Source organism: Cyprinus carpio, chromosome A9 (assembly GCF_018340385.1).
Source record: "Cyprinus carpio isolate SPL01 chromosome A9, ASM1834038v1, whole genome shotgun sequence".
Lineage (NCBI taxonomy): Eukaryota > Metazoa > Chordata > Actinopteri > Cypriniformes > Cyprinidae > Cyprinus > Cyprinus carpio.
Genome location: NC_056580.1, coordinates 6,089,861 through 6,113,625, shown reverse-complemented (window position 1 = coordinate 6,113,625; position 23,765 = coordinate 6,089,861). Strand labels below are relative to the sequence as shown.

General features: G+C 36.0%; 1 protein-coding gene across 2 annotated transcripts in view; it reads right to left on the bottom strand.

Moving 5' to 3' along the window:
- LOC109095656 (ephrin type-A receptor 3-like) overlaps window positions 1-23,765 on the bottom strand; it is a 114,545-nt gene that overhangs the window by 19,358 nt on the left and 71,422 nt on the right. For both annotated transcript variants that reach the window (XM_042763274.1, XM_042763273.1), the window contains exons 7-13: window positions 15,738-15,900; window positions 13,161-13,263; window positions 12,615-12,679; window positions 11,407-11,532; window positions 9,761-9,946; window positions 5,604-5,665; window positions 670-879 (exon numbers count right to left, since the gene is read on the bottom strand). In XM_042763274.1, coding sequence (XP_042619208.1) covers window positions 670-879; window positions 5,604-5,665; window positions 9,761-9,946; window positions 11,407-11,532; window positions 12,615-12,679; window positions 13,161-13,263; window positions 15,738-15,900 — 915 coding nt within the window. The remainder of the gene's footprint in view (window positions 1-669; window positions 880-5,603; window positions 5,666-9,760; window positions 9,947-11,406; window positions 11,533-12,614; window positions 12,680-13,160; window positions 13,264-15,737; window positions 15,901-23,765) is intronic.

Sequence of the window (23,765 nt, the reverse complement as noted above, 5' to 3'; positions counted from 1 at the left end):
TTTCAATCACTCTCGCGATACTTTGATGTCACACACTGATCAGTCTGCGCAGTGCTGCTTCAAGTCAAACACACCTATTGGTTGCTGTTGTGTGTGTCACATTGTCATTGGTTGGATTGTATCTTGTGACCCCTCTGTTTGATAGATATAGCCCTTGTGTTTCACTGTCCTTTGTCTAGCTTTGTTCATGTAACCACTGTTGGTGAGTTTGTTTTTATGGTCACAGTCCCTTCATGTTTCTTGTCACATCAAGGCTGTTTGGATTACCAATTACCAAAGTTTTGAATGGCAGTGTATATGTATACATCCCTCTATCCTCTTAACTTCAAATCAGCTTGAAATCACTGAGACAAATAAATTCATTAGACATATCCTTTGAAATAGTTGACAAGGCAACTGAAACTTATTCAAACGAACAAATGTCAAGTTGAAGTATTATGGTATATGACATCAGATAAAGCATATAAATCCGTTTTATGTCAGCGGGTAATAATTGTTATTGTTTTTGCAATCTAATTTGACTGCTGAGCTGATAAAAAAAATATGTGATTAGTTTACAAATAATCTATGTTTTCAAATGAGGTATAATAATAATATGTAAAACTCTCTGCCGTATGACGAAGTCAGCATGGACTTTTAAAACTGTCACTTGTGTCGGTGTTGACTTACTCTTGTGGTGTAGGCGGCTTCCGGGTCATCCTCCAGCACTCTGGACAAGCCGAAGTCTGACACTTTGCACACCAGGTTGCTGTTGACCAGGATGTTCCGAGCAGCCAAATCTCTGTGCACGTAACCCATATCCGACAGATACTTCATACCAGATGCGATGCCACGTAGCATGCCCACCAGCTGAATCACTGTGAACTGGGCATCGTGTTTCTGACGGAGACGGGAAGAAGGGAAAAGTAAAATAGGGTGTTTTATATCTACTTTATAAACATAAATCATGCTATGGGTTATAAAACACAATGGAACATTGTTGCCTCATATCTCAAAACACTGCCTGACATTTCTGAACATTTCTGAACTCAAAACCACTCATAAAATTGTATTGTTGAGAGAAGCAGATCTTTAACTTAATAAATAGGAGGTTTGACTGGTTTGACTGTCTTTTCTGGTTCAATCAATGGTGTGCGGCAACTTGTTGAAGAATAAAAATAGGATGCACACAAGCTGACTGCATATCTGAACTGAAGTCCACCGGCAGGCTGGCACTGTTTACACTGGTGTGTGTGAATAGGCCTATTATATGAAGAATGATATGCTTAGGACTTGGAGATAAACACCAGAGGAGGAAGTGCTTCAGCAGGAGAGAGAGAGACTGGCCGGATGAGTGAGATAGCATTGATTCGTCAGAGAGCTCTGGAGAAATGCATTTCTATACCAAAAACAGTCAAACTGCAGTCTTATAGCAATAGTTCTCCCAAAAATGCTTTTCCTCATTTTCATGTACAGTCATTCCAAATTCGGTTTGATTTTATGTCTTCCGTAAAACATAAAAGGCAGAATTTTGAAGACTGTACTGATAATTTTTTACTAAGCAGATAAAATAAATGCAAACCATGTTTTATTTTATTATCACTGTTTTACTAATACAGATTTTTATATTTTTAATTAATATTTAGATTTTGTGAATATTTCAATTTTATTTTTATAATTTTAGTAAAACTTTTAGTAACTTTATTTAGTGTTTTTATTTTATTTATTTTGATAATAAGTCTACATAGTTTTTTTTATAAGTTTTAGTTTAGTCTTATTTTAGTAATTCAGCCTCAGCTATACATAAACGAGAAATGTTGCCTTGGCAACTGTGAAATAAAAGGTTTTTTTTTTTTTGTTTTTTTGTTTTTTTACGGCAGATCGCAGACTTATAAGTGCAATACCTCCACCTATCTCTCAAATGGACCATTGGTACTCCCAATTGAGATTGTAGATAGAATGTCAATGGTCCATTTGAGAGATAGGTGGCGGTAATGCACTTATAAGTCTGCGATCTGCTGTAAAGCAAGAAGATGAAGAAGATGCCTCACACGGTTGAAAAAGAAGAGGCTCAGGACAGTTCAGACATTGCGTTGAAAATCAGAGGTAAAAAACGCTATAAATACTGTTCAGTTTCTTGCACCGATTGTTTTGTGTCTTTACACATCAATGTATCGTCACGAGCCGCAGGGTTTAATTTGGTTTTGTTTGTGTATGTTTTATGACTTTCAAAGCCGTGATTCCCATCCACTTACATTACATGACTGACAGACTGGTTCGATTTAAAAATCGCCATTTGTTTTCTACTGAAGAAACAAAGCCACCTAGGTCTTGGATGCCCTGGGGGTAAGCAGATAAACATAACATTTTCATTTTTGGGTGAACTATCCCTTTAATGTTTATTTTATTTATAGTAAGGATTTTTTCAGTGGTTTTAGTTTTAGTTAAAGTTCATAACCTTGATATAACATGGTGCTTTCAAGCATCTGAAAGGAAGTCAAAGCATCATAAAATATCATAAATGTTGTCTATAGGGTTTATTTCAAAGCTTCTGAAGTTACTATGAACAATAAAACTATATAACTATAGATGAGAAACATAGATATATTAGAAAATTTAAGTTGCTATTAATTGCTTATATGCAAGTTGTGGACAAATAGTTGAAGTCTGATTTTTTTTTTTTTTTTTTTTTTTTAATGAATCATTTGATCCATCAATCATTTGATTGATTTGTTTCAGAAATGTGGTGTGAATGATTTATTCACATATTCTGTTCTCTCATAAACTTTCATGAACTCACCAAGAAAAGCTAAGGCAGACGTGAAAATGCTTCAGTGAATCACACCGTTCATACTTATTATTTCAAAAGACTTAAAATATACTGCATGGGTCATATGAACAACTTTCATGATCCTTGTTTATCCTCATACTTGACTGCTCCATTTCCCATTCAATCCAATTGCATGGAGAAAATTTATTGTATTGGTTGTATGATCAATTTTCATTTTACTTGTTTATCCTCATTTATCCTCATACTTGACTGCTCCATTTCCCATTCAATCCAATTGCATGGAGTTATTATTGTTTGAACTGTTCCTCTAGTTGTCCAGTATGAGTTTCGCTCTGTCTACCTCTCATTCCGTGTCTCTGTCCACCTTATTTTCCCTTTCTCTGTATGCAAGTGTTTATGTACTGCATACAAACAAAGTTGGGATGAAAATAAACCCTGGACCACCTGGAAGAGAAAGGAGCTCAGAGAGGTTCAAAGGCTTGCTAATAATAGTGACATGAGCAGTGGCGAGGAAATGCGTTGGAGGGAGGATGACAGATCTCTTTGATAGAGTGCAGGCCAGGCTGCAGTGCGCAGGAAATTGCTGCAGAACACTGCAACTTTTCTCTCATTTCTGGGAGTGGGATCCTGTGCAGACACACGTATAGGTTCCGCTAACTCCACGCCCTGTTTGCTCAGGTTGTTTTAATCATCTGCCTTTGCATACTCATTTCAGTAGAGCTGCTAGTGTACACTTTTTTGTCGGCCTTGATTCTTGAATATTTTTTTTTTTTTACATGTTCTGACAGGAATTACAACTATAAAACTTTGAATGGGCATAAAAGAATAATAATAATAATAATAATAATAATAATAATAATAAAATCAGGAAAGTATGTGTACTTAAATTATTGTCAATAAAAAGACTTTGTAAGTCAGTGATTAAAAATACACAATATGTATTTAAAGTTTATTATAAAATATTCTTAATATACACTACCAGTGAAAATTTTGGGGCCAGTAAGATTTTTTTTAAAGAAATTAATATTTAATTTTTTTTTTATAGCAATAATGCATTAAATTGATCAAGAATGACAGTAAAGACATTTATAATGTAACAAAGGACTTCTATTTCAAATAAATGGTGTTCTTTTGAAACCACAATATTATTAATTATCACAACTGTTTCAACACTGATAATTATCAGAAATGTTTCTGGAGTAGTAAATCAGCATTTTAGAATGATTTCGAAGGATCATGTGACACTGAAGACTGGAGTAATGATGCTGAAATTTCATCTTTGCCTCACAGGAATAAATTACATTTTACAATATACTAAAATAGAAAACAGTTATTTTAACTTGTAATAATATTTCACAATTTGAATGTTAATACTGTATTTGTGATCAAATAAATGCATCCTTGGTGAGCAGAAGAGAATTATGATAAATAATTGTTAATACTGTATTTGTGATCAAATAAATGCATCCTTGGTGAGCAGAAGAGAATTATGAATTGTATTTATTTTTTTTAAAGTAGTGCATACAAATACTGTATATAAGCTTCACAGAAAATGGGGGTGCATCCTTGGTGAGCAGAAGAGAATTATGATAAATAATATATCAGTCCTTAGTTTCCATGGTAACAGTTAGTTCTCCTTTACAAATTCCACTATTTTTTTATTTAGTTGAAAACACAACAAATTGTGGCTTCTATATCACGCCAAAGCTTATTGTAATTCTGTCTTAAAAGGTTTGCACATTCTGGCTAGAAATGAATTTCTCAATTGAGAAAAAAATGTGATTTTTACTCCCATAACCCAAATGTTGCACACTATAATAATACACTTTATATTTATCATTCATTGTAGTACCCAGGTCTAAACCACCCAACACTATGAAACTCTACACTGGACCCCTTTGTGCAACTCATTAATTCACTGCTGAACAAAACAAAAAATATTTTTATGAGTGCAAATGTCCATCCAGTGCATCAAAGTCTGGTGTGTTCATTTTGTTTTCCAAATAGCAGATTGTCTGGCAAGTGCTGCTGGTGGTAAACTGTTGAAAAATGACACAAGGCTGATAAATTCATATGTCAGGTGTATTAGAGCCAAGGCAGGACGGCCGCAGCCAAAGGTTAAGCTGACCCATTTAATGAGCTCATTAGCGCATTTATCAGCACTCTTCAGATGGGCCGTCCCACGGCCTGTTGTTTGCTTGTTTATTTTCGCAGTGCAAGCAATGGGCAAAGAGGAAATCATCTGAAGGACAGAGCATGCCCAGTCTGTTTAACTGGCACAGTCAGGCTGGCGGGCGGCGCGCCAGTCTCCCCAGTGCCGCTAGGGTCTGCACACGAGCGAATCCGCTCTCTCTATGAGCGTTTCTTCTGAAAACAAGCCTGGTCTGTTCTGCGTGAGAGAATGAGGCCATTGTGGATATAAGCTCAAGTGAAATTCTGACACTACAAAGCGTTTGAAACACAGGTAGTGTCAGTGTCTATTTAAAGAGGCCTCGGCTGCGAATACGAATGGGATGAATTTGGGCGACGTTGCGAACACAAAGGCACCGTCAAAAAAAAAAAAAAAAAAAAAAATCTAATCTCTCCACAGCAAATAGAGACATAGGTGAACCAGCAGAGAGCAATTTGTGTCTGTTTGTATAAATGAGAATGAAATGTTCGGAGAGCTTGGGAGAATGTCAGGCATGCTGTGATAAGCAGGTACTGTGAGAGGAAGCAGGAGAAGCTAAGATGCAGATGGGTTTTTAAATGATCTTAAGATGAGCCCTCTGTGCCTTTCCTCTGATCATACATAATGGAGTCTCATTAAATGCGCTCAGTGTGTCACACTCACTCGCAGGAAGCCGTCCAGAGAGCCGTTCTCCATGTACTCGGTCACTATCATCACAGGTTTACCTAAGGAGAGAGAAAATTCAGACGTCTCAGTCTAATCCAGAAAAGATGTGCCAAAATTGAGCTGTGCTTTGCTGCAATGGTGTCATTTCTGCTGGAAGGTTGTATTACCCAATTTGCAAACTAATGAGCTTATGTTGGACAAAAGAAAACATCTTCAAAGACAGAGTTTTCAAGAGAAAAATATAATACATTCAAAGGCATGGATAAGTTTGACCCTTGAGTTTAGATATATATGCTCAGCATGATGACTTCCAAAGTTATTTCAATGACAACATCAAATACGTCAAGAGGAGATTTATGAGTGAACGGGTCATGAAACCTGTCAAGGTTTTTTTTTTTGCATTATTTTCATGACAATTAAGCACATTTAAAAGTTTGGGGTGAGTAAGATTTTGAAATGTTTTTGAAAGATGAGTCTCTTATGCTCACGAAGACTGCATAAAAAGCACAATAATGTGAAATAGTATTATACTGTATATTATTTATATTAATAATTTAAAATAACTATTTTAATATATTTTAAAAACATAATTTATTCTGATTCAGTGTCACATGATCCTTTAGAAACATTTCTTGCAACAGAAATCTTTTAAAACATGATTAATGTCTTTGATGTCACTTTTTGATAAATTTAATTACCATTTTGCTGAAAAGTAAAATAAAATAAACTGACTGACCTCAATAAATCAAAAAATGGTAAATAAATAAATAAATAAAATACTGAAACAATATAAAATAATACAAATAATATTAAAATATACTAAAAAAATAAATTATAAATAATGAAATAATAAAATTATAAATAAAATGCTGGTAAAATATAATGACAATATATTGGTAAAATAATGACATTTAAATTACTTAAAGTGTAATAAATGGTAAATTAAGGTAAAATATGTGTATATTCTTTTAATTTTTTTGTCTTGCTTTACTTGCAACACAGTTGGTAATATTGATGTGCTGCCTTTAATTTGTGCTGATAATAAAATATATGTTGAGTTACAATTTTTTTTTTTACAAAAAAAAATAAATAAAAATACAGTAATGAAAATTGAACGAGAGTCATATTGTGAATTATGAGAATTGCTACACATTCACACACACACACACACACACACACACACACACACACACACACACACACACACACACACACACACACACATACATACATACATACATATATATGCTTAATTGCCATGAAAATGTCATGAGGCGTGTCTATTTCAAACCAAATATAATTTAAAACACAATTTGTTTCTGGGCTGAAATGTGACCTGAGTTCCTGACAGGTTTCATGAGATTCACTCTCACAGTGCTTGGTGGTGCCACATGTGGGTGTTTATAAAAGGCTCCGGGGTAAGCAGCTGAATTTTTTTTATAGAGCTTGAGAGGGTGAATAGATCAGGTTGATGGCTACACACCAGGTTTTCAACACATCACAGACATTCTCTGAAGCCCATAACAAGAGTAGGGCAATTGGAGCAGAGGTGCACCTCTTCACATGACACCTCTGACACAGCAATCATAACCATGACTTACTGTGACTTCACCTAAATAAGAGTTTCCTGCAGGATGAAAAGAGTCTCGGCCTGAACTTGGACGGACAACAAGGTCAACTGTCACTGTCTGACAGCTTTATTTTCTCCGTCCTGCCGCTCGTAAATCACCTGTTTTATCATCTGCACTTTATCTGCACCTTATTTCAAAGCTTGCATGTAAAACGACTTTATATCAGTAATAACCTGATGACCAGCCCGTGTTGTCATAATATGTATGTGCAGTAGTCATAATTTAGTATATTTTTCCCTCCCAGCATCCCAACAGCAGACAGCACACTGTGATGAATGAGATTTATGAAACATGCAATTAAAATGAGTGAAGAGCAACACTGCACAACACATGAATATGTTGTAACAACAGTCTTGCTCACATCAAGCCGTTTATTCCAAAGAGTGGTATTAACACTGAAAAAAAAAGTTTTTTTTAAAACTTTATAAAGTTTTTTTTTGGGAAGCAAAACTGCATAAAACAATGAGACTAAACTATAAAAAATATTAGAGTGTTTAGAGAGAAACTGCATTTGGTTTTTATTATAAAATTTGAAAAATATTAGATTTTTTATTTTTTATTTTAAGAATTTTTTTGTTTTTTCTTATTTTAATGGATAAATCCTTCAATTTGTTTTGGATTTATTCTTAAAAATTTATTTTAAATAAATGTATCTTGTTTTATGATATCCAAATATTTACTGGACATTTTTTTTTTTTTTTTTTTGGTGCAGTACTTATAATGTTTCACTGTGCAGAGTTAAATCATTACCCAAACTGTAATGGACTGGTCTTTAGATTTCAGTTGAGTTGTTTTATGGTTTCTGATAGCCAAAAAAAAAAAAAGAAAAAAAAAAAACTCCCTTCTCCTTAAACCGCACATCTCTCCTCTAAACTTTTGATCCTGAAATCCCGCTCATAATCAGAATCCTGGCCCCTTCGTCTCTGTGAAGCAGCAATCGCAGCTTCACAAATATTTTGCCTAATGCAGGGCCAAAAGCAGCAGGTTAAATGGGGTGTGAAAGTCTCTGGATTATTAAGAATTAACAGGGCAGAGTTAATAAATCACATCACGTCAGAGGCTACAGGTGAAACATGCCAACCTCCCCTGGCCCCACGGCCCAAACTCTGCATCGCAGACTTACTTTCGATCACACGCAAAGTGCACCACCTCTGTAAAGACACACACACACACACACACACACACACACACACACACACACACACACACACACACACACACACACACACACACACACACACACACACACACACACACACACACACACACACACACACACACACACACACACACACACACACACACACACATTACACAGGGTCGTTCTTCCCCAGCAACAGCCACAAATGACATTCATTTACAATGAAGTTTTACCATTATTTACAGTCAAGAACTCTGAAGCGTGAGCACAGTAAGATGTACTCAGCCAACATAATCCTCATTTTATGAGGAATTATGGACATGAAAGGAAACTGTTACATTCCTTTCCGAATTCTACTTAAAGCAGAATGAACAAAACTTGGCCAGGAACAGTTCTAAGTAAAAATGTGAGGATTTTTTAAAGCCTCAATGAATCACAAAATTCAAGTAAAAAGACTAAATTTTAAATTCTTATTTATATTTTGTGTATTTTTTAAGGTTTCAATGAACCTTTAAAAAAATCATAATTATTCCAAACTGTTGGCCAATACTATATGTATTGCAAAGTGCATTTGTGCACAATTTATATTTAGCTGTTAAATTGCTTGAACATGCAAACAAAAATCCTGAAAAGACTGATTTTTGTGAGCACGTGCAAGTGATTGAACATTTAAATATCAAATACATTGGGTCCACTTGGTAATGCGCATACGCCTTACACACCCATCTGTGCTCACTATCAATGAAGTGTACAATTTTGAAGGCTGTGCACGAGAAGAAGCAAAACATGCAAAATGAAATATACCCCGGCCTTAATACTAGCAGCCTGTTTGAAGTCAGATAAGGTAAAGTGTGAACATTTTTTTATTTTTTTATTTTCGCCTATATCATTAGGAAAACAGCCCTACAGAGCCCTTGAGAAGGATTGTGGAATGGATTAGAGATTTTCACTTTGATCATGCTACACAATAGAAACTGATCTAGGGAGATTTACAAGCATGCGTGATTTACAGCCCTGTGTGAATTGTCTCTCACGCTGGACATTGGCCCAATGCTACAAGAGAGAGGTCAATAAAACAGTGGCTTTCTGTGCAGAAGATCTGCCAACTTCATGACATCCACTAATATTCCATAACTGGAAACAGCTAATGTTTTATACGAGATACTCCCAAAAGGACGAGCTCTGAACTAACAAATCTAAACATGATAAATGAATCTACTGAACGGATTCAACTCACCATACAGCACATGAGAATTATCGTATGCTTTTCATACACATGCAGCAAAAAAAAAAACTAAATCACTCATCTTTCTCCTTTTAACATATGGTATCAGAAGTAAATTTTAAACAGGTGTGTGTACTGAATGTGGAGTGTAACTTACTACGTGTGACCACACCCTCCAACCTGATGATGTTGGGGTGGTCAAACTGGCCCATGATGCTCGCTTCACTGAGGAAGTCCCGTCTTTGTTTCTCTGTGTATCCAGCTTTGAGCGTCTTGATGGCCACACAGATCTCCTTCTTAGAAGGCAACTTCAATCGGCCGCTGCACACCTCTCCAAACTCCCCTGATGAGAGACGGTTATTTCAGAGAAAATGAAGACTAACATGAGAAGCACTGATTTCTGTTCTTATTAAACTCCATGTTAATAACCTCTCCTCACTGGAGTTGTCAGATTTAAGAACTACATCTACAGTAAGCTTCATCTGTCTAAGAAACAAGACATAGTCATCCGTGGGAAGATGGGACAAAACATTCAATAGGAATTAACCATTTTTGGTAAAAGGTGCTTATCAAATGGCAAAATGTATTAGATATCATTCTTTATGTGGTTTGAAATGCAATTTGACATTGCATCACATGTAAAACTGTTTTCAACAATGACAATATATTGAGCCCAAATCAGCATTTTATAATTAAATCTGAAGTATCATGTGACTCTGAAGACTGGAGTAATGGTGCTTTGTGTCAGAGGAATATATAACACTTATTTATTATTAACAGTTATTTAAAATTATAAAAAGGTCAATCGCAGCATCATGGTGAATAGATCCCACTTAAATTGATTTCTAGGGCACGTACGCAGGTGTAAGGCAAACTTCTAAGTGCTCAGCAGGAGATCAGATCTCCACAATGGATGATGCTGACAGAGACTTGGATGGACATTTGGGTAAAGATGATGTCACCACCTAGACATCCAAGCCAGGGCCGTGTCCTGTTTGCGTAATTCGACGTGCAATTACTTTATTTCCCATGCAAGTTTAGAGAGATGGGTGAAATCCAGGCTTGATGTCTGGAAAAAGTTAGCTGGAATAATTGCAAGCTGTCTAAACAGCCGCCATGCTGGACTTGGCCAGCGTTCAGATGATGTTGACCATCTTAAATATCAACCTGGCTTAATCCTCAGCAGCGATCACTCTGATAAGCTATGCAGACAAATCTACCGAAGTCTACCGAATCCACGCTAATAGATCATTTTCCAAGCTATATAAAGAAACAACAACCCCTTTCTGCATCTCTTGCCAAGGTGTACGAAAGCTGTGAAATGCAGATTTACAATAGAAGTGACATCTGAAGCAGGGAATGTGCTTATTTGTAATGTGTGAGCCCTGATGGTTGTATGCCGACTTTACGGTGGTACATCAAAAGTGAGCGGTTTCTTTATTTGCTGGGCACTGCTGCATTGTCTACAGAGCCATGAATCACAAGGCATTATCGTGATATGTGCTTTTTAAGACATCAGGGATGCGGAGTGAGAGAGAGAGAGCTGTGGGGGGTGAAATATAATATCCCAGCCGGAGGCGTGCTCTGCTTACCCATGCTCCTCTGCTCCGGCAGCAGGCAGTCTATTAAAGGCATTGAGGCAGTGAGGATGAGCACTTCCCCATCTCAAAGCCACACAACTCCAGCTGCGGTGCTAAATGATTCTCATTTACACCACCTGCCATGTTTGTTACAAGTATATTTTGGTCCCGGACAGGTAACTTTGTTTCATTGCACCAAAGAGTGAGGGATGATGCTGCATACCTGCCCCAACCACTTTGTCGATGGCGATACAGGACGCTTCCAGTTCCTTGGCGAATTCGTGTACGGCTTGACTCGGGTCTTCGTAGGTGTGTGGGTCCACGTAGGTCTTGATGCCAGGCAGTCTCACTGAAAATCAAACAAAATAAACAAGACTGAACAAAATACCAATGCTTCATTGTGGGTTTAATGCAAATTTTGCATATATACTCAAATATTTAAGTGTTTTGAGAGTATGGGGAAACCGACTCGATTATGTAATTTGTGGTGCTTCATGGGTGCGATTTGCTCACTGCGACTCTCTGATTGGTGGATTTTTTTTTTTATAGCATCATGGGTAATATGCTTAACAGCAGCATCCCTGCAACTACAATTGATATAATGTGAACGGATTGCTTCAGTAAAAGCTTTAAAGGTTATCATTAGGTTATTGTTAGAAATTATGGTTATCGTTAAAAATCAAGTTCCCTATGGAGAATATGAAAGGCATTTTTATTTCTGGAACCCGACTGTTTCACTCTTTATATGGTTTCACTGTTTACATTCTGTAGTTTCCTTGAAACTGAACTGAAATTATTTATAAAACTTCAAATGTGTTTGTTTGTTTATTGATTTGATTGCAGAAGTGTAATGTTTTGGGTTGGCAAGTTAGAAAAAAACTCTAATTAGAATCTGTGAGGAATATTTATACAGCGCTGTCTTTCAAAAAGTGTCTTGCACTGTAAAAATACTGATGCTTAATCATTTGCTGTGCGACGAAATACTATATTTCGTTGCAGAGGTTGTTGATTTGAATCTTAAGTATAGGAAGCTAAGGCTGTCAAGAAATGCAATTTGCTGGGTTTGAAGATGGATAGGTTTATTATGGAAGACCTAATCAGTTAGCTAAGCTATAGTCCTACAGGGCACCTCATGCAGGTTAATCTAAGAGAAATTGTGTGGGCCTCCATTAAATTTCCTTCCTGATACCTCTGCCAGTGTGAAAAATGGTCGCATATGGACAATTGGCTTGCTGTTTCTGGGGAGCAAAGGGATATTATAAAAACCTCCACCGTTACTGGGTTCTTGTGGGCTGTGTGACATTTAAAAATAAATACTACAGCGAAACTCTGTTTTGATTTGAACTATTTGTAAGGAATGAGTATTAAACACTTGGAAAGAACCTGAAAACTTGCAAGACTGAAGAATTATTGAGGTATAAATATACTCACAGTGGCCGTTGCCAAAGGGCAGCCTCTTCTCATCTGGATGTTTGGACTTGCTATATCTACAAAACCTGTCAATTAAAGTGATGAAAAGCGTTAATTATTCTTAATGGCTTTAACTGGAACATTTTGCTTTTCTAAACGATGTACAAAGTGACTAAAACCTGAACAGACAAAAGTCAGAGCCAGGAACAACTTGACTGTTTTGCTTTGCTATGAGGCATGACAGTATTCTGGGGTTTTATAATAAGCCATAGATTCATGAACTTTTTCAGTGGTGCCGTCTGCCAAAATCAGCCCCTCTGCATGACATGACACTCGACTCTCACGGTGCCCGTTACATTCGGCAGGAAAAATAACACGGCTTCTGCCAAGTGAATCGTCTACGACTATATACAGGCAGCAGACATGAAGGGGCACACATTTTCATACTTCATATCTGAAGGGTGGGAGATCAAGGGTCCTGGGGAGAGACTTGAGACAGCAAAGTGACAGCTTCAGGATGGGCACACTTAAAGCCCTGTGTGGCTGTGCTTTGACTGACAGACAGACCTGCTAATCACAATGTAGAGCAGTACAGTGAGGAGGATGATGGCCACGGCGGAGGAGACAGCGATCAGCACTACCTGACTGTTCTCACTGGAGATGGAAAAGGCTGTGGAAAGAGAGAAAGAGAGATTTTAAATACACATTGGACTGATTATACAGCTTTTCAATGGCTGTCCATGCTGTTCAAGCATGTTAATTAACACAAATGTAAAAAAAAAATTTATTATTAAAATAATCACATTATCTGTCACTAAACCTACAGTAAACCCCCCATCCTAAATTCATAACTCAATACTTCATACAGATACAAACAGTAAGAAGTATAAAAGACACTCTATATCCCGTTGTGAAAAAGAAGTGTGCTTTATTGTATTGAGTGTGCATTTGTAGTTTGCTTCAAAATTTAAAAGTATATTTAAAATAAAAGTACTTTCAGATAATATAATATTAATGAAATAAAAATCTGTATTAAAGAGAGTACACCTTCATAAATGTTTATAACACACTTAAGTACACTTTTAAAAAGTGCACTTGTAAACATGTAAATTTAAACATTTTATTTTAAATTACATTTTAAATCAATATTTTTTTTAACTCTTTTTAAAATGTTTAAATTTACATGTGTACAAGTGCACTTTTTAAAAGTGTACTTAAGTGTGTTATAAACATTTATGAAGGTGTACTCTCTTTAATACAGATTTTTTTTAAATGCTTTTAAGTACACTTCTTTTGATGTGTGGACTAACACATGTAATTTCAACTGTAGTGTGTTTAATATTACACTCTTAAAAATAAAGGTGCTTCATGATGCCATAGAAGAATCTTAAAAAATACCTTTTTAAAAAATACCTTTTTGTCTAAATGGTTCCATGAAGAACCTTTAACATCTGAAGAACCTTTCTGTTTGATAAAAGGTTCTTTGTGGCAAAAGAAGGTTCTTCAGATTACAAAAAGGTAAGAAAGAGACGTTTTTTTAAAGAACCTTTGACTGAATGGGTCTTTGTGGAACCAAAAATGGTTCTTCTATGGCATCGTTTGAAGAACCTTTTGAAGCACCTTTATTTTTAAGTGTGTACATTTAAAGTTAATATATTTAACACATACTAAATTGCAACTTCTTCATTACAAATGTGTAATTACAAATACATTTTAATATATGACATGTAAGTTTCAACAGAATAACAGTAGATTTTAGTTTACCAAGAATGCTTGTCAGTACTTTAACCATATTTAAGATAAAGAAATAATTATGAAATAAAGATGAACAGTATAAACAAGCACTCTGAAGTTCACCTAATTTAAAGTATTATACTTTTTCAATCATGCAATTAAGTTTTCAAAAACATTACATTCAGATTGTACTTATATATTCCTTTGAAGTACAACATTTCTGTAATAAGTTTTTATATGTTCTTTCTTTCTTTTTTTAATATGCTAAAGTGTATGAAATTCCTTTTAATCTTTTTATATTTCACCTGCCAAGAGTTTAACAGGGTCACACAGACTTTTTTTTTTAACAGTGAATTTAATTTTCAAGTAATTGTGCTCACATTTTCTGTCACAACGATTATATGTCAACTCATAAACAGTAAAGTATTTGATTTTTTTAGATAATTTCCAACATTATAAGTATTTCCCATTTGTGGCTGAAACATTTTTGATGTGAAAAATGCATTTTTTTTTTTTTTTTGGTACTCCTTCAACACGTCTGTTTTTGTTCAGTAGATGGAGCTGACAGTAAGTTTGAAACAATGTTTTATTCTCAATCCATTCTTAATCAAATATGAATGCTAGCTTTTAAATATTTATCATAAATATGTGACATGACAGCACAGTTGTTGTTTTTTTTTTTCTATCAGATGTTGTTGACACATATTGAGTGATGGCAAAGAAAAACACATTTTGTGAGAAAAAAAGAAGCAGCAGGAGGTTGCATGCCAATGTAAATGATTAGCTCTGATGCTGAAAAGATTCATCCAAAATAATTCCTAGGAAATGTGTATATTTTTAGATCTGTAGCTTTGCATCCCAGTACTCAATAATAAAGTCATCAGATTATTTTACACAATTTATACACTATCCTACATACTGTATTTATCTCTATTCATAAAACATTTTCTTTCATTATGGGATATCTGGTGACTGAGAAACATAATTCTATATTCAGACCTTTTCTGCATAATTAATGATCTCAGTAGCACTTCGGTGTAGATTTCACACCAGCTATACATACAGAGGCACCTATAGATCGCTGATCGTGCTCAGAAACCTGTGGAGAGCCACTCACAGTATCATTTCATTACATGAGTGTGCATTGATTTCCTATAAATGTTTCATTAGATAAAAAGGCCTTCAGCAATGCTGTGCCACAATATAGGGGTTAACAAAATGCTCAGTCTAAGTGCTTAATAGTGCTGCAGACAACATCTGCCATCATGGGACAAAAGATGCAGCATGTATCGTGTATTGGATCAGAAACCAAGGGAATTGCGAGCGTTTGTCTGTATTGTTCACTTGTGACAGCAAGGGAATGTGACTGTAAATAGAGAACAGAATGACAAGAAGTATGCAAATGCTTACAGTCTGGACTGGTCTCAAACTCAAACTTGCGACTGCTACTGCCGTATCCGGCCGCGGTTCGCGCTCTGATCTGCAGCAGGTAGGTGGTGTCGGGTTTTAGCCCATTCAGAGTAACATTTGTGCCCTTTGACCTCAGGATGGTGTAGCTGGTCTCTTGTTCCTGCTGTAGGAAACAAAGCAAGAGGAAAATAGAGATATGTTAGTTTAAGCTTAACATAAACATCCGAGCATCTTTGGCCTCCAAAGTAAACGGCAGATTAATGAATCAGATTAAAGGGATACTCCATCCCAAAATGAAAATTTTGTCATTATTCACTTACCCCCATGTCGATCCAAACCCGTAAAAGCTTCGTTCATCTTCGGAACACAATTTAAGATATTTTGGATGAAAACCGGGAGGCTTGAGACTGTCTCATAGACTGCCAAATAAATAACACTGTCAAGGTCCAGGAAAGTATGAAAAGCATCGTCAGAATACTCCATCTGCCATCAGTGATTCAACCGTAACGTTATGAAGTGACAAGAATACTTTTTGTACACGAAGAAAACAAAAATAACGACTTTATTCAACAATTCCTTTCCTATGTGTCTCTCCAAATCAACGTAGCACCATTTTGACAAATCTGAGCAATACCCAAGTGGCGTACACTCTTCTGTGTCAGCCTCGCTGCGCCGAAGAGCGTACTCCGCTTGCGTTCAGCTCAGAATTGCCAAAATGACACTACGATGATTTGGAGAGGAATTGTTGAATAAAGTCGTTATTTTTGTTTTCTTCGTGTACAAAAAGCATTCTCGTCGCTTCATAACATTACGGTTGAATCACTGATGGCAGATGGAACATTCTGATGATGCTTTTCATACTTTCCTGGACCTTGACACTTTTATTTACTTGGCAGTCTATGAGACAGTCACAAGCCTCCCGGTTTTCATCCAAAATATCTTAAATTGTGTTCCGAAGACAAATTAAGCTTTTACAGGTGTGGAACGACATGGGGGTAAGTGATTAATGACAAAATTTTTAATTCAAGTAACCCTTTAATGGTGACTCAAATGCACCATTTATTTTTTGGTTATTATAATGCAATACTGTATTTCATAGAAATATGGAAGAACAAGGATAGAACAAGTCAACATGAAGAGCTTTTCACAACATATTTTATTTCATAATCTCAAGTATACTTCTGCTCAAATGGCTGGGGTCATAAGATGTTTTAATGTTTTAAAAATACATCTCAGAGACTGTATTTTTTTAAATAGTGTAAAAACAATAATATTATGAAATACTTTACAGTGTAAAATATTTAACCATTTTTTAGTTTTAATATGCATTTAGTTCATATTTTACTATTTTAATTTATTTTATTTCTAGTTCTATTTTATTTATTTTAAGTTCATTCTTTATGAATTAAAAGTAGTAATTTCTTTTCAACAGTAGTGCATTTCTGAGTAGAACAGGATATTCAATAAGAAAATATAGGCCGGACTTGATTTTATCCAAATGGATTTGAATAGCTTATGAAAAGTGAGATGCATTATTACCACCGACATAAAAATATCTTCCCGGGACTGTTACTAATATGGACTGAGTTGCCTTAAAGGGACTTCAGAGCAACCTAAGGCCACTTACGCAGAGCCTTGTCTTAAACAGGAATAGTAAGCATTTGAAGTAAATCATATCTCATTAGAGACATACTGTACAGAGACATCCGTCTGTCTGACATGTGCCTTTCGAGCGGACAGGAGAGGGACATCCTGCCGGATGGGTAAATGCATGCTCATCAGGAGCATCTAAGGCTGCTTGGGACAGTGCCAGCTCATGTTAATATACTGCCACCTTCTTTTCACATTTTTATGGCTTTCCAAAAATTTCTGTGGTATGCTGATCCTCTCTACAAGCAAAAAACCCTAACTGATTTATGGGGCGTCTTTGCTTTCAAACCATTGTTTCCAGATGTTTCTCTTACTGGAAAAAGAGGCAGGAGTGAAATGAGAAAGAGCGGAGGTTTCTGTTGTTTATTGTAGGAGTCTTGAAACAAGGGAAAACATCCAACAAACAGAAAGAACGCTCATTTGACGTACTATCCAACACATTCATTCATGTAACTCATTAGTCTTCAGCCATGGCTAGGTGTTATGGCAAACCTTCAAAAGTTAATTTGCATTATGCTCCATCGTTGACCTCTAAGAATAGCTTACTTGTCCACATTGTAGATATTGAATTTCCCCACGCTTAAGTAATTAATGGCAAATGAGATTTGAGAGCATCTTTTCGAGTAACAGATTAAAGCTCTATTGGGTTTCATGTCTAGACTACACGTTAATAGGATTTTTGTTGCACGCTGGTATGGACCATAATTGTCAGATGCCACTAGATGAGAGAAGCAGTGTACAGTTACAGTCACTGGATTTCTTTGAATATCCTTTGCTTATCCACTAATCAGAAACAAATAAAACAGCAATGATAGCACAGCCACATTTAGAACAATGCTGCACTGATTTGATGCCAAGTTCACAAGCAGCAAGGCTTTCAAAATGTTAAAACACTGATTTTGTTTGAAAAACCATATTAAGTAGTGTAAAGCAGATTACATTTCAAAAGTTTATTTTTTGTGTTTATTTATTGGAAAAAGTAATAATACTTTTTTTTTCAGCAAGCACACATTCAATTAATAAAAAATGACAGTAAAGACTTTTACATTGATATAAAAGATTACATGTTGTTCTTTTGAACTTCCAATTTATCAAATAATGTATTCAGTTTTTCACAAAATGATTAAGCAGCCCAAATGTTTTCAACTATGATAATTAGAAGAAATTTTGATCACAATACAAGCATATAAACAGTAATACCTTCCGAAAATTCAGTTTTGCCATTGAAGGAATACATTACATTTTGAAAAATAATAAAATAGAAAACAGCTATTTAAAATTATAATATTTATAATCAATAATATTTCACAACAGTTTTTGCAATGTTTTTAATCAAATATATTTAAAATCTAAAAAATTATATACATATATATATATATATAATTTTTTTAATCAATAATATTATACATGTATATATATATATATATATATATATATATATATATATATATATATATAATATATATATATACATGTATATGTATATTATATATATATATATATTATATATATATATATATATATACATGTATATATATCTATATATATATATATATATATATTATATATATGTTTTTAATCAAATATATTTAAAATCTAAAACATAATACATAATATAGAAAAATATAATAAATATACAACACTATATTATAATTATAAGGTTTTTTTTTTTTTTTTTTTTCTCTCCTAAGTGCACCCAAATGTTGAGTATATGACCTCACATGTATATAACATTTTTAAAGCAAAAGAAATATGGAATATACAAGCAAAAAATAAAAGCAACAAACATGCACAGGCAATATGCATCTTTACTGCTTAAATATACATTTCACCACATAAGTAATAATATTTGACATTGACCAGACTTATACAATCAAAACCAGACCGCTTGTTTAGACTGAACATGTTACTTACAGCATTCAAAATAAATGAAAAGCCATATTTTATCAGCATTGCATGTCAATTTCCTTTGAAAATGAGCCAGTATGTGCTGTGATGATGGCAAAACATGGGTTCCTGTTAGATCATAGATGGTCTTGTTGGACTTACATCTGTTAATGCGGCTTAGCTTTGGAAGTTTTGTGATAATGTTCAAGCTGTATTACAGAAACATTCTAACTCTGAATCCTGTCTGTATAGTAACCAAGGTCATTTCATTGAGTAAATAGAACTTTTTAAAATCTTGAGCCAAGAATTAAGATAGGAAGTTTCTGCAGTACAGCCCTAGAAGCCTAAATTGGAAGCACTATTTTGGAAACAGGGTGATATGGCTCATCTCACAGCACTTTTCGAATGAAAAACTAATCCAAAACAACTTTTTTCGGGGTGCCCGAAGAGCCTGTAAGTGTCACCAGCGAGCATCTGTTTGTAAAAAGTGATTTCATCTGTAGATCTGCATATCTAGCAGTTTTATAAATGCGGTAGGACGTCGACTGACAAAACCCATCATGGAAAGAAACGTACATATGACTCCAGTGGAAAGCCAGTGACTAATGCAAACATCACATTTGATCTGGATCCGACGACAATCATTTCTACTCCTTTTCCGAACACAGCACAGAAACCATTTTAAACCTCTAGACTTTGAATGCAAAACCACAAATGGAGCGCATCAGGTTTTATGGCTTGAGGAGGCCTCAGATATAAATTCGCTCTGCCACGGAAGACGAAACCAATACCTTGTGTCGTATTGTATGCGTCTCTGTTCGAGTCATAAATCTTTTCCCAGGTTGTCACCGTTCACTGCGCACGACATCATGTGATCAGCTGGAAATCATATTCAGGTTTTTCAAAATTTTTGCTGCAAAAAAAAAAATTATTCTTACCATGTGTCCTAGGTCCACATCAGCCACCTCCCAGCTCCGGGGTTTGACAAGGCGTGCAATTGTTACTTTTCGACAAGTGCGCTATTGGTGGAATTTAATATGCTTGTCATGTATACTTTGACAGTCTAAATATTGCAATCTGGGCTTACAGCCTCTCTCCGCTAAAGAAGAAATTCTGTAAATATGAAATGGCTTTTCCAAAGCATTCGTTCCATTCAAGCTGGAGGAGAAATAAACATTCTGAAATACGCTCCGAGATCAATACGATAAACAGATGAAATAATCACAAATGTATACCTTTTCCACTTGCATGAAGAACATTAAAAAGCTCTACCCATCAATAACGCCAATTTTAGAGAGTTGCCGAAAAGACGAGAGCGATCGGCAATGCTGTAATGTCAGGGAAACATGAGCCAGAGTGCTCAAGTATTTAGAGATGCTTGGATTGTAAGGTTCTTTCCTCTCTCATAGCATTGTTAATTTGATATATACACATAAAGAGGAGAGTATATCCCCCCTGGCGTATAATCAAAAAGAGATTTACTTTAAGTGAAGCAACATGGACCTCTTGGACCTCCGGACTGGATGACGCTTTCTCACAGGAGCTGCATCACTCAGGTTACCGTGCTTCTCGATGCCTTTTTGGGAATCCATTAAGCGCAGTTTGTTTGATTGTGTGCTATACAACATTATGCAGCGTAAACATCATGGAGTTTTTGAACTCAGCCTGTTGATGCCACATTTTCTTTGAAAAGTCACTTAGCAGATCTGGCTCTATTTTAAGAGGTATATATATTAAGTCTGCGGCCAGTGTGTCAGTGAATCCGGTAAGAAGTTTTGGGGCACTCTTTCCTTCTCAGTGTGTGTGTTTTGTGAGGGGTGAAGGTGCCTTGTTATCCTCTGCCAACCTAAACCAAGGGTCTTACCGAGGGTGTCCCTGGCTTTTCCACATGGCAGCACCGCTTGTGTAGGATTTGGTGACTCCAGCTATGCCTGATGAAGCAGTGCCTCACAAGGTTGTGTAATTAACAGGAATCAATGAAGAGACAGACTAGATTTCATTGTGAACAGGGAACACTGTGCCACCCAGGGTCAAATGAGACATGGAGGATTTCAGGAGCCCTGAGTGTACCTGTGCCAGATGGTGAAAATAGCCCGCAATGAGCTGCCTTTTGCTTGCAAATAAGGGGATTATGGCAGAGTGAAAGCATTTCTACTGGCGGAGATTTGGGCCTCACTGATCTCACAGAAAGATGCATCACAAAGGTCCTCTGTAGGAAGCACAGGATCCAACAAATCTAACCAACACTCTATCATTGCCAGCAGATGGAAAAGAGCTATCAGCACATTTAGACTGAATTTAAATGTTGAACACATTCTGAGTGTAACTCGGCTCAAGAGAGTTAAGCCGCTATCCTCAAAAGGTCAACTCATAAAGTTTGCCCATTTAAGAACAATTCAGATGAAACATGCAGGCTTAACTTTTTACTGTGATTCTATGGATAACTTATTAGCTCATTCTGCAGAAGCTTAGGTTATATAACAGTTGTTGTTTTTTGTTCAGCGCTAATCTTTATATCCGGTAAATCTGAGGCACAGTCAATGGTGGTATTAAACCCTGTTTGGAAATAAATCCCCAGTTAACTCCAAGAGCCCTGTCAAAGTTATTTAATGCTTACTGTAAGATAACTCATTACAGCTAGGCGATATTTTAAATACTCATAATATAGTACTGTTTATAAGTTTGTGGTCAGCAAGATTTTTTTAAATGCTTTTATTTTTATTTTAAATCTGATGACGTAGCTGTAATATGATTTGTTAAACAGACAGAGTTCGGCTAATGTATGTTTCTGTCGATGGATGCACATTCTGGCTTCCCAAAACATTACAAGAAAAAAAAAACTAAACAAAACATGGACAAACCAGTCACTCTTTGTAAACTTTGTTCAATGCAAGGGCAGCATGCTCGACCAGTCATTCTCTTTCAAGCCCATCTTGGTGAGTATCCTAGCAGACATACTGTAGTTGGTTGAACATACAGTATCAGTGTAATGGATCCGTGCATTGTCTTAAAGTGACAGCCGGCTATATACCTGCTGTCTGTGTTTTTAATATTAATCAAACAACAAAAGACAAGGAAATCACTCACTGCTCTTGAGTGAATAGCTTTTGTAACTTTAATAAGGATTAATCTTCAATTTATATAATCAAATATGCAATGCTATTTTGCATTTGATTACTTTATAAAAAAATTTGTACCTACAAATTAATGTTAGACCTACCTAAAACACCTGAAAAGCTATCTTTCTATCTATCTATCCTTTCACTCAGCCCTAGTATCACGCAGCCCTAGTATTCGGAGAGTAAAAAGTACAGGATCAGATGAGCCGCTGGTCTAAAACACTTGCATGAGCTTTCAATTTTGAACTTAAGACCTCTTTGTCATGATGAAGATGAACCATGTCTTGGAGACAACCGAAACCTATCCTGTCTACAGTTTCAATATGTGCGTCTCTGTGTGGTCATACAGTCAAACCATTTACCCACTAAAGCTACGGAATGTTTTTGCTGCGGAAAGAATTCTGGACGGTTGCCACTGGAGACTGTTCTAGGGCTTTCTTTCACACCCTCAGATCCCCTGCCAGTTCGGGAGAGGAGACTCCCACAATGTCAGGGCCCAGTTAAGTTCCAAACCCAGAGTCGCACTTTCTTCAGAGCGAGGGAGACGTTACCCACTTCACCTAGAGCAGAAGACATCACAGGATCTGACAGCATGAAAGAGCCCTCTGAAAACTGACCCTAAAAGAGCAGCGCTGATGTGGCACAACAATACTGACCCTCAATCAAGACCCAATCCCTATACGGCTCATTAATCATACGACATCTGTAGGAAAGCAGCCGAGGGGCCGCCCGGACTGAGTCGTGACTGGAGAGGAGAGATTATGTTAAGGGTTTTTTTTAGATGGGCGAGCATGGGCTTGCAGTTCAAAAGGGCTATAATGGACAGGTGGTGTTTAGATCAGTGCCTCCAGTGTTGCAAGACCAAAGCCGAGATCATCTGGGACTTTCACAGATTGTTAAGAAGGCTTAAAATGAACTGACCTGGTCAGTGAGTACTAAGCAATGTTTCCTCTAAACTGTCTGTGTACTTCCTGCACAGACGGACAGAAATCTGTGCAGAAAGCAGACTCTGAAATGACAGAGAGCTCTCCAGACAAAACTAAATGAACAGACACAATTTAAACTGAAGTCCATCTGCTTGTCCATTGATTTTAAATATGGAACTGAAGCTATGAGAAACTGTGTGTGTAAATATGCAGCACTGATTAATTGGAAGTGTGTTATTTTTTTTCCCATTATTTATCTTGCTTTCTGTTTGTTACTTTCCCCCCGTGATCTCGAAAAAAGATCCACATGTATATTAATGTATTTAAATTTGTCTGCTGTTTAAACAATCAAGTTTGAGGACTGTACAATTTAAGTGCACAGAAGAAAAAAAAAAAAAAAACATTTTCAAAGGAGCAAAAAAAGCAGAATATTGGAGTGCGTTTTA